At 36.6% G+C, this 12,815-nt stretch overlaps 1 protein-coding gene across 2 annotated transcripts in view; it reads right to left on the reverse strand.

The window, feature by feature from the left end:
• Window positions 1-12,815, reverse strand: part of nudC (nuclear distribution C, dynein complex regulator) — a 388,789-nt gene that overhangs the window by 303,999 nt on the left and 71,975 nt on the right. For both annotated transcript variants that reach the window (XM_067790417.1, XM_067790416.1), the window contains exon 2: window positions 4,346-4,554. In XM_067790417.1, coding sequence (XP_067646518.1) covers window positions 4,346-4,554 — 209 coding nt within the window. The remainder of the gene's footprint in view (window positions 1-4,345; window positions 4,555-12,815) is intronic.

Genomic DNA, 12,815 nt, shown 5'->3' on the forward strand with positions numbered 1-12,815 from the left:
CCTAACATTTGGAATTGTTGGGGAACACTTTCCTCATCATTCGCATTATTTCTTCCACCCTGGTAGTGGGGTTTATAATGTCCTCAATTGTGGGTTCCCGTTCCATACCTATTGTCTTCCAAAATTTCTTTAAACTCTCTAGTTCTTTGGGTAGGTCCCTAGTGTGTCGGGTATTTTCATCCCACCAATAGAGAGGAAGGTCTGAGGAGTTTCTTTGCATTTTAATAGTAATGGACAGAGTAATTTAAATTTTTAAATTTTATTAAAATGTTCTATGGGATTTCTCTAGAGGTTATAGAAGTGTCCTAAATATTCCAATTTACTTTTCTTTTACTTTTAAAGTAAATTTTTATATTATATTTTTTTTTTTTTCAAAAGAAATTGTTTCTGCACACTTTTTTTTTCAAAATTAAATAGTGCAGTTTTTCTATATATTTTAAAGGAAATTTGTTCAATGTTTAAAAAAAAGAATTTTCAATTAATTTTATTTCCTACTTAAAGAGAGAAAAAAAAAAAATCCTAAGCAAAAACTTTCGTTTTTGCTAATGGTTTAGCGTCCCTGAGGCCGCTCAATTGATTCTAAAAATGTATACTTAAATATTTATAACTCCTTGTCGGTCTGGATGTAGTTTGCCGTTAATTTGCTGTTGCCGAAGATTTCCAACATTTATTCCACCTCTTTTGCTTATATTTGATCCGTCATTTTTATTCCAGCTTGCTTACGTTTTTATTTGATCCGTTCTCCTTATTGCCTTTTTATTCCACTTCGCTTATGCGTTTACTTGATCAGTCATCCTTCGATTCTGATTTGCTCCAATTTTCATAACTGATGATTTTGGTTTTAATTTGTTCAGCTCCTGATGATGTTAGCAAAAAATTTTTTGAATCCTCTTTGTAGCGTAAAATATCTTCTTTCTTTGTATCTTGTTACGTTCAGCGTTCAGGACTACTTTAGTTTGGTAGGATCTTTAGTCCTTTCTTTTCAAATTCTTGGCAGTTAGTGAGCTGTTTGTGAGATGGCAGGATCTCTGTCCAGGCAAGATCTAGCGAATTTTGCTTATGAGCAAATTTTCAGCTAAGTTAAGATCAAGCTGGCAGGATCTTCTCCAGTCAGAACGTTTTAGCAGTTGTGCTGTCTTTTGTTCTGAGCTGGCAGGATCGCCATGAAATATTCGTAATCGAAAGACGTTGCACGTTTGATTGTGCGACATTAAGTCTCTGCTTTATTGAATAAATTATTGTCTTTTATACTAATTTACTTAACCTATACATTCATAAATATCTTAATACTAATAACTAAAAATAAGTACATAGGAAATGGGTTATGCATACATGTACGTTTGTATACAGTCTTTGTATACATGTAGTTTTGTATGCATAACTCCATACATGTAGTTTTGTACAATTTGCAGCGTCAGCAGATCAGTTTGAATATTTTGGTATTTTCCCACAATTAGTTGAATGTTTGTATGTATATTACAATGGGTTGTGTGTTTATATGTATAATTTATTAACTGTGATATGTGTCTCATATTCGGCATTCCGTGCCGTCTGGGTTAATTCAATAATTGTAATATGATTATTACTAAAATATATTTGAATTTGTTATGTGTAAAGCCGCAAGTATGTTACAGTAGGTGTGGCATATAATGATACAATACAGTGTGTGACGTATAATGCTACACTGGGTTAAACTTAAGCTAGCCCAACCCTCGATATTTTTTAAAATACGAGGGTAATAAATTTAATTAACCGGTACTAAATTAGTAATAAATGTTGTGCAATTTAGTACGGTCTCGTTTTTTGATTGGGCTGAAAAGGTTGGGCTAGCTTAAGAGACCTTGAAATATCATTGATTCAAAACTATTTTTTGCTAAGTTATAGCTTATTATTCTAGTCTACGACCCTTTTAAACTTGTTTTATATCTAAGTTGTCGTGGTCTCTAACCGATCCCGTCCATTTCTACTAGAATTATTTTTTGATATAAGGAAAATATGTGTACACAATTTCATTACGTTATGTTAATTTTTCTTCGAGTTATGGCTCCCGAAACATAGAAAATTGCTTAGTCATAAAAGGAGCGGTGCCACACCCATTTTCAAAAATTTTAGTGTTTTCCAATTTAATGTTATAATTCAATTTAGAAAGTAAAATTCTATTGATACAAAGCTCTTTTTCGCTAAGATATAGCTTATTTTCGTCTACGACCCTTGTAAACATTTTTTATATAAAAGTGGGCGTGGTTCTTAACCGATCTCGTCCATTTTTTCTGCAAATATTTCCTGCTATTGGGAAAATTTGTGTACCCAGTGTTTAGGCCACCAGCCTAAATATTTCGGACCACCCTAACGCGCGCATTAGTTAATTTATTATTAATACCGGTAACGGCTAACACCAGCCGAGAGCTAACTTTGAAGGGGAAAAACTCAACGAAAGTTGGCTATCGGCAGGTGCCGTGGACTGGTTCGCGGTCTCGGCTCCTTCTTCTATTTTCGAACGTTCAAGAGCCAGCAGCTAGCCCCAGGTGAGTTATCCTATTATGTATCTTTCATAGTTTGTGCATATAATTTACGCTATAATCGCGCTTTCCGATTGTGCTTCATTTTAATAATTGTGATTATAACATTGGAATTTTCACTCGTCAATTGTGTGGCAATCAGCCACCCATATTTCTAGTTTTAATTGCCATTTATCTAAAAATTTGCGGTCATCATATTATTAATATTTACAACTCATCATTTTGCAATTTGGAATTTCGAAGTGGTTTGTGAATTAATTATCCTATCTCATACATATAACAATTCAATCCCATTATTTATAAAGTGAATAAATTTGTGACTACTCGTTTCTATTATTTATTTGCGTGCGATCGCGCCCACGACCCGGGTGCCAACGTCGCCCCGCAAAACATTGGTCCTTCGAGCCGGATATGAACCAGCGACCTATGGATCCGTTAATTTTTCTTCGAGTTATGGCTCCCGAAACATAGAAAATTGCTTAGTCATAAAAGGGGCGGTGCCACGCCTATTTTTTAAATTTGAAGTTTTTCCTATTTATTGTTATAAATCCACTTGGGAAATGAAATACCGTTGATATAAAGCTTTTTTTGCACAGATATAGCTTATTTTATTTGTCCACGACCCTTTTAAAAATCTTGTATATAAAAGTGGGCATGGCCCTTAACCGATTTCGTTTATTTTTCTTCAAAGCATTCCTTATAGTAAATTTTGTTACGATAGGTTTAACGATTTTTGATTTATGATTAATAATATTTGTAAATTGATTTTATCACAAGTGGGCGGTGCCACGCCCATTTTAAACAATTTTTTCAAATTTTTATCAGGAGTCTCAGTATCACTCCACCCGTCAAATTTCAACATTCTAGGTGTATTATTTAATAAGTTTTTTGTGTTTTCCAAAATATTATATAAAGTGGGCGTGGTTATCATCCGATTTCATTTTCAATACCAATCTATTCTGTATCCAGATAAGATCGTGTACCAAAATTGGTGAAGATATCTCAATTTTTACTCAAATTTTTTTTCGATACAGATGATTTTGATATATGGAAGTCTATATCTATCTCGTTTCCTTTATACCTGTACAACCAACCGTTATTCTAGCAAAGTTAATATACTCTGTGTGCAAATCACGATGAGTATAAAGATAAACGCGAAAACAATTTAATTAATAACATGCTTGTCATTGCACACAATTTAAAATTTTAGATTGTGGTACTTTTTCTTTATATGTACAAAATGCCTTCCAAATAAATAAACGAGAGAATTTTTATTTTTTTCTGTCGTCTGATTACTTTCTGAATTTTGACTTCTGAATTTTGCCTTCTGAAATTTGACTTCTGAGTTTTGACTACTGAAATTTGACTTCTGAAAATTTACTTCTGAGACTTCAGTTCTGAATTTTGACCTCTGAATTTTGTCTTTCTGAAAAGGGTTTTCTGAAAAAATGTGTTTCTGATTTTTTGTTTTATGAATTTATGGGGGGCACCATTCTTCCGTTATATAACAGCACCGCTTTCGAGGATACCAAGCCTTTAAAGTTTTGTATAAAAATACTAAACTTATTTGCAAATACGACGACGCTATGCCATTTCCATAAAATCCTGAACACCCCTTATTATTTTGCGCGTTATAGATATATGTGACTTGTGAGAGCCCCGTTTCACCCTATAAACAGTTTTTTTATGTGAAAGGGGTGCTTAACTAAAATTATCGCCGAATTTCGGTGGGTGCTGTAAGCTGCGCAATAAGCGAAACTAAAAACAACACTGTACCTCATTTAATAAGTACCTACTCATCGCTTTAAAAACATTGTTAAAATTACCCGATCTCTACTTTGGACGCATGTGCAACTTTCTTTTTGTCATCCGCTCTTTCGTCGATTCGCTCATTCTTTATACTAGTGTTTATCTTCATCGCTAAATCGTATTGTTTCTGAAAAACAGTCATTAACAAACTTTCCCATTGATCCTGACGAGCTCCGGTAAAGAAGTCAGTTTTACGTCGCAAGAAGCTAGCAATAGTATTTAGAAACTAAGAATATATTTTTTAATTGCATGAATAATTATATGTATATTGATATATATATATAGTAAAAGTCAACAGCTAATACTCGTCCCAAAATATTGGAATGGGTGTCAAACGATGCGCCCTTGCAATAAAAATTGAATATGTTCCTGTGGGTGTTGTAATTTTGGGTATTTCTATACGACAGTATGGCATTCTACGTACGTTGAAAAATATCGAGGGGGAGGTGGGGAATTGGGGCATTATGACCCAGAATGTGGTTGTTGTAGTTTTGATGATTTTGTAATACCCATACAAAAAAACGTGATTTGTGCGGATACAAATTTGATCTATATACGCTTTCCACGGCAGCCGGTTCTATGTACCGGAGCGACTCGGGATTTTTTTCCTGACCAAGGGCTGTTCTGTGTTAGAACCCAACGTTCGTCGCCCACGAAATTTCTATAAAACCTTAGTGGCTCACGTCCAAGGACGTCCCGCGGTTCACTCTCAAAAGTATCTCCGCCACCTTCTAGCTGCGACGCTGCCCAGCAGGCCACATCAACTGTCCGCTATTGCTGTTGTTGTTGTAGCGATAAGGACACTCCCCGAAGGCATTGGGGAGTGTTATCGATGTTGATGGTCCTTTGCCGGATGCAGATCCGGTACATTCCCGTAACAAGCACCATTAAGGTCTAGCCCGACCATTTCGGGAACGATTTGGTATGACCACATGAAACCTTCTGGCCATCCCGCCCTCCCACTCCCTAGATCCATAAGCAACCTGGGGTCGCCAGAGCATCGGTTGTTAAAGAAAGAGGATTCGTCACTGGTAGGTGAGGTTGACAATTGGGTTGGAGAAGCTATATATTGCGCTGACAACCCCTTGAAAGGATTGCGCTACACAACCCCTTGACTCAATTTGCTATTTTAGTCGCCTCTTACGACAGGCATACCTGCCGCGCGTATATTCTAAGCCCCCTAACCCGCTGGTGGAGTCCGCTGTTGCTCGCGCCAAATGGCGCCTCCATCCAACGCGGCCGCTGCAACTCATCACTACAATCTACGTAGCATGGACAGTAGCAATACCGAGCACCAGCTTTTACCCAATGTATGACATGGGTATCAAATGAAAGGTATTATGGCCCTTAGTTGTAGACGTGAAGGCGTTTCCGAGATATGGACCAAAACGTGGACCAGGGTGACCCAGAACATCATCTGTCGAGTACCGCTAATTTATTTATATATGTAATACCACGAGCAGTATTCCTGCCAAGATTCCAAGGGCTTTTGATTTCGCCCTGCAGAACTTTTTCTTTTTCTTCTACTTAATATGGTAGGTATCACACCCATTTTACAAAGCTTTTTTCTAAAGATTTATTTTGCGTCAAAAACCAATCCAAACACCATGTTTCATCCCTTTTTTGTATTTGGTATGGAACTATGGCAATTTTTTCACGTTTCGAAATTTTCGATATCGAAAAAGTGGGCGTGGTAATAGTCGGATTTCGCCCATTGTTAATACCAAGATAAAGTGGGTTCAGATAAGTATGTGGACTAAGTTTAGTAAAGAAATATCGATTTTTGCTCAAGTTATCGTGTTAACGGCCGAGCGGAAGGACAGACGGTCACTGTGTATAAAAACTGGGCGTTGCTTCAACCGATTTCGCCCATTTTAACAGAAAACAGTTATCGTAGAAGCTATGCCCTTACCAAATTTCACAAGGATTGGTAAATTTTTGTTCCACTTATGGCATTAAAAGTATTCTAGACAAATTAAATGAAAAAGGGCGGAGCCATGCCCATTTTGAAATTTTCTTTTATTTTTGAATTTTGTTGTACCATATCATTACTGGATTTGAATGCTGACATAATTTACTTATATACTGTAAAGGTATTCAATTTTTTGTTAAAATTTGACTTTTAAAATATTTTTTTTTAAGTGGGCATGTTCGTTATCCGATTTTGGTAATTTTTATTTAGAACACATATAGTAATAGGAGTAACGTTCCTGCCAAATTTCATCATGATATTTTCAACGACTGCCAAATTTTCGATATCGAAAAAGTGGGCGTGGTTATAGTCCGATTTGGCTTATTTTAAATAGTTGTATGAGAAGAGGGCTCAGGAACTTACATACCAAATTTCATAACGATACTTTAAAATTTACTCAAGTTATCGTGTTCACGGACAGACGGACGGACGAAGGGACGGACATTGCTAGATGAATTTCTTTTTTCGCCCAGATCATTTTGGTATATCGATTAGTTTATGCCGTTACGGGATACCGTTATGCCAACAAAAGTAATATACTCTGTGAGCTCTGCTCAGCTGAGTATAAAAATAATATCCGTATAGCCGCAGTTCCAGAAACAAGGTTAACTGCCAGATTGGACCTCGCAACTTGCGCTTCCCAAGGCAGCCGGTTCTATGTAACGGAGCTACTCGGGAGTTTTCCCGACCAAGGCCTGTCATTTCAGTGTAACCCCATTTAATTTTATTTATTTATTTACTTTTTTATTTATTTGTAGTCATACATGACGAGAGTGCACTTACAGACTAATGACAAAACTTTGGATTTTTTTTTGTTTTTTGCTTAGTATAAATAATAAATGTGAAGTGATCAATATAAAAATTTACAAGATTATACAATTACGACATTAATCAAAACTTACATGTAGTGAAGCTACAAATTTGGCTTTAGAGCTAAATAAATCAGAGGCAGAAGAACCCGATTGAGTGTTAAGTTCCTTTAAAGCTCTGACTAGTTTTAAGGAAAAAAGATCGTTATTCCTAAGACAACGCTGCGAGACATGGAAAAATATACTTTCAAGTAAAAGAGGGCAATCTATTATACCATTTATAATGTCGAACACTGTAGAGAGGGAGAGAATAGTTATTTTGGAGTTTAACGATTTCAGGTTGATTAATTTACATCTGGCAATATATGGTGGAAGTGGGTCTATAAAATTTAATGAACGTAGAGCATAGTGCAAAACCACCTTTTGAACACGTTCAAGTCGTTTGATATGACAATCAAAATAAGGTCTCCAAATGAAGGCCGCATATTCAAGTTTGGAGCGAACAAGTGGCGTGTATAAGAGCTTCAGCGTATACGGATCACTAAAGTCCGATCTAAACCGACGAATGAAAGCAAGCATAGCATACGATTTTGCTATAGTGCTGTTGATATGGCTCAAGAATGAAAACTTAACACCGAAAATAACACCCAGGTCGGATATTTCATTCAGGGTGGATAGATTATAGTTGCCAATGGAATAGGAGGTGGGAATAGAGGAACGAGACTTCGTAAACGACACATGGAAGCATTTACTAACATTAACCCAATACTGCCCACTCCTACATATGCATAACGCAGCCCGTTTTAATTTGAAACACCCGTTAGTCATAGCAGGCTAGTAAAATTTCAAACTTTTGCATTCCGAGAAATATAATAAAATGTAGATAACCATGCAAATCAAGCATTGAGTCAGTTGCACTTTTTGTTTCATCGCGGTTGGTCGTTGTGTGAAAAAGACTTTTTGAAAAGTGTGGCAAAACGCAAAATGACAACGAGACGAAGGTAAGAACAAATATTAAAATAATACATAAACAGTTTAGCAGTGAGTTTTGTGTTTATTTACTAAGCGATTTTCTATTTTGTGGTGTTTGTCACTCCAAAATTCATATAAATTGCACAAATTTATCCGAAAGAGCAATTAGTTTTATTAATAACAATAACAATATTATGTATAAATTTGACAAGTGTGTTGCTATGTTTTCGCGCTCTAAAATACACAAAGCGCTAAAAAGTGTTGGTGCGCCGCAAAGTTTTCTTGACTTGCTAATGCCTGGAGAGTCATACGGATGAGGTGGACGATGAGAGAAGTTAAATCCGTACGCGCTCAAAGACAAAGGTCAGTGTACCTGAAGTAAATCAAAAAACTAAAAAACAAGGCGAAACAATGCAAAATAAAGCACAAAACAAATCACATCAGCCAATACATAAGGGAGTGAATTCAGGGGACAATGATAAGCCGTGTTCATCATCTTTTTTTAATGCGAGTGACAATAACAATAGCAATAACAATAACAGGTAGACAGCACTTCTGACAACACCTATAGCGGATGCTGTACCTAATGGTGCTGGCTCTCTGTCGAATGTGCTCTCTCATGCCAAAGCTTGTCTTAGCAATCGTCACAATGACACAAACATTGACTTGCCGCTTGCTGCTGGCACTCGCTCTTTCGCTGCTGCTGCTGGCGCTGTTAACTATCCTGATGCTATTCAAATGGATTCACATATCCTCTTTTAAGCCCTCTGTCATGGAAGAGCATATTATTAAATACTGACTTGCCGCTTGCTGCTGGCACTCGCTCTTTCGCTGCTGCTGCTGGCGCTGTTAACTATCCTGATGCTATTCAAATGGATTCACATATCCTCTTTTAAGCCCTCTGTCATGGAAGAGCATATTATTAAATACATCTCTGAACATGCTCTTATCGATGCTGATAAGATTGGTTGCTTTAAGTTATTTAAGAGAGATGTCGATGTCAACAGTTTGGCCAGAGTTGCTTTCAAAGTACGAGTGGTATCTAAAGACTACAGTAAGCTCCTTAATAACGATCTATAGCCCTCTAATGTGACGATTAACCCGTTTCCCTTTTTTTCAAAAAAAAAAAAAAGAAATCGTGCCGAAGACGTAGTCTTAGCGGTTCAACGCACCTAAATATTTATTTTCATAATGTTTCTGGCGTAAGAACAAAGTCTAGCATGCTTTTTAACATGAGCTCACACTCTGATTAGGATGTTTTCCTTATCGTCGAAACTTGGCTCAAGTCTGATTTTTATGATGGTGAATTTTTCGACTGCAACCTATACAATGTGTATCGCAAAGACCGGTACTACTCTAAAACTGGTCTCTCACGTGGTGGTGGTGTTCTGATCGCTTTGCGTCGTCATCTCCGTTCATCGTTAGTGGATTTCAGTGATAAGAATTCACTACTTGATCAGCTCTGTGTCTCTGTTCAGGGCACCTCTAAAATCTTTATATGCGCATCCTACATTCCTCCTGCAAGTCCGGATCATCTCTATAAATCACATGTTGATAACATTATTGGCATAGTACGCAATCATGTTGATCATAACTTCTGCATTTTAGGCGACTTTAATTTGCCCAACATTGTATGGTCATGTGTCAACAATGGTTCAAAGCTAATTCCTACGAATGTTTCCAGTACCTCTGAGGTGTATCTTATTGATAATTTCTTAAACTTCAATCTATCTGTGTCCTATAAAAGAATAAATGCACGCGCTTGATTTTAGGTTATACTATATAATAAAAACTTCAATTTATTTGTATGAGGAATTTTACATCATAGCTATAGCAGTAGTAATTATATCAATATATGAAAAAAGGGAAAGAGTATATATATATATAATAATAATGACAGTAGGAAAAAAGAGGGCTGCCAACTGTTGGTAAATACATAACAGTCTCCCACGCTTAATAGAGAACATGGTCATCTAAGCGTGCAGGAGGTCTTCGGACCCTACTCGATCTTCTTACAGTTTCGTCAGGCGTTGATACTGGATTGGGTCGTACCATTGGTATTTGTTGTGTAGTCGGAGTGGTAACGGTACGCTCAATGTAGATTTCCTCCTTTTTTGAATTTTCTTGCACGGGAGGTTCAGGAAACGTTACATGCTTTTTAGGTTGAACAAAACCAGACTTGTACAATTGGTTTATATGTCGTTTCAACTCATAACCGTCATCCAGCTTAACTTGGTAGTGGAGATGTCCGAATTTGCGTTTCACAACACCAAATTTCCAGCTAGGTTTATTCCTGTGAAACCACCGCACTTGAACTCTATCGCCTACACTTAGATGACGCACTTTTGGATTATGTGTTGCTGATTTCAATTGTTTGACTGGTCGCATAGCATCCAATTTAATTCTTAATTCACGTCCTAAATACATTTGGGCTGGGGTTTGACCATTTGCCAAAGGCGTTGCCCTGAATCGAAACAGGATTTCTCGTAGTTTGATATTCAATGGTAATTTTTCATCATCCATCGCTGTTAGCTTCCTTTTCAGAATTTGGACGTATTTTTCAGCCAATCCGTTTGTTGCTGGGTGTCCAGGGGCTATAAACTTCTGAACAATTCCATTTTCGCAACAAAATTTTCTAAACATTGCACTTTGGAATATCGTTGCATTGTCTGATACAATGGCTTGTGGTAATCCGTGTGTCGCACAAATATCTTGTATTAAATCTATAGTCTTTTCAGAGGTTGGGGCATCCCTTATTATTCGAAATTCCGGCCATTTCGATTTCGCATCTACTAGTATGAAAAAATAGTGATTTCGAAATGGTCCTGCGTAAACAATGTGCACTCTTTGAAAATTTTCGGTTGGTTGTTCCCAATGGCGCGTTACAACTTTTGGGGGACTTACTATGCCCACATGTGTGTAATGTAGCTCTTTTAAAATTTCTGCACGTAATCTTGATGGTATAACAACACGGTCACCTTTAAATATGACGCCATCTTGCAACGAATAATTGGGATCACAGTTCTTGCCATCCAGTAAGTCCTTCTTTAATTTTGCTAGTTCCACATCACGCTCTGTTTCGTTTGAAGTAGTAGTGGCGTTGATTGAAAATGTCGATATTTGATTGATCGTCCCGTCCTGAATATTGCGTAGTTCTTCATCCAAAAAATGTTTAAACGTCGATATTTCGTTGTTAGGTGCTCTCGATAAACAATCTGCGTTCACATTATCTTCAGCTTTACGATGTTGTATTTTGTAGTTGAATCCCTGCAAGAATGAAGCATAACGAAGTAGTCTTGCTGAGGTCATGGCTGGTGTTTTTGCACTCTGATTAAATATTCTTGTTAGATTACGATTATCTGTCAGTAATGTGAATTCTCTTCCGTATAAATACATAAAAAACTTATCAACGGCAAAAATAATTGCTAACGCTTCTCTGTCAAGCTGGCTGTAATTTTGTTCTGCTTTTGTTAATGCTCTTGAAATAAATGCGACGGGGCGTTCTTCTCCTTCAACAATATGAGATAGTACTGCAGCTAATGTTATCGGCAAAGCTTCGTTGAATGGTACTATAACCCTGTCTTTAAGAATTTCCTGTTTCAAACTTTTTAAATGATTCTTCGCATTGTGTTGTCCAATTAAACTTTTTATTTTTTTCTAAAAGCTTGCGTAAAGGAAATGTAATTGTCGAAATATCCGGTAGAAATTTTGAATAATATGTAATCATTCCAAGGAATCTTCTTAATTGCTCTACATTTTGAGGTTTTGGCATGTCTATAATCGCCTTTACTTTATCTGGACATTTTGCTATTTTGTTATGACTTACTATATATCCAAGGTATTTAATTTTTTCTTTTGTTGATGTGCAGTTGATATTTATTCAATCTTTCAAAGCATTTGATCAGATGTTCTTCACATTCTTTCAACGTTGCACCATGTATAATTATATCGTCAAAATAAGAGACTGTACCTTCGAGGCCTTGTAATATTTGATCTAAAATACGGTTAAACTCACTCGGAGCAGTTTTAATTCCAAAAGATAATCGATTCATTTGGTACGTACCTCGGTGCGTTGAAATAGTTTGCACTTCTTTGCTGTCATCATCAACTCGTACATGCAGATATGCTTTGTATAAGTCTAACTTGCAAAAATATTTAGAATTCTTTAAACTTTTAAAAATTTCATCGACTCTTTTGATTGGATAATGAGCGGTTTCCGGCTGAGGGTTAACAGCTACTTTATAGTCGACGCATAGTCGTACATTACCATCAGGTTCTGGAATTACCACCAAAGGTGAACCCCAATTGCTAGTATTAATTTTTGTAATTATGCCGTCTCGTTCTAAATTATCCAGTTCACGTTCTACTTTTTCGCGTATGGCAAAAGGCACTGGCCTTTCTTTTAAGAACACTTGCTTTGCACCCTGGCGTAGTTTTAAACTACAAACCAAATCTGGAATGCATCCAACACGTTCTTCGAAAATTTCTGGAAATTGCTGTTCGATTTCTGATATAGAATTTATGTTGTTGTGGCTAATGTCGTTTTTAGAACTGTCTTCGTCAATTTCATGTAGATTAATTTTCAAATGGCGTATCCATCTCGTCCCAGTAATGCGGTACGTTTCGAAGATACAATGTACAAATCTTCTTTTGATTTCCTATTTTTGTACTTTACGTCCACAGTAACGACTCCTATTGGCACAAAAACATCATCTGTATAAACGCGGAAGGCAA

Source organism: Eurosta solidaginis, chromosome 5 (assembly GCF_040869045.1).
Source record: "Eurosta solidaginis isolate ZX-2024a chromosome 5, ASM4086904v1, whole genome shotgun sequence".
In the NCBI taxonomy this organism is placed as follows: Eukaryota; Metazoa; Arthropoda; class Insecta; order Diptera; family Tephritidae; genus Eurosta; species Eurosta solidaginis.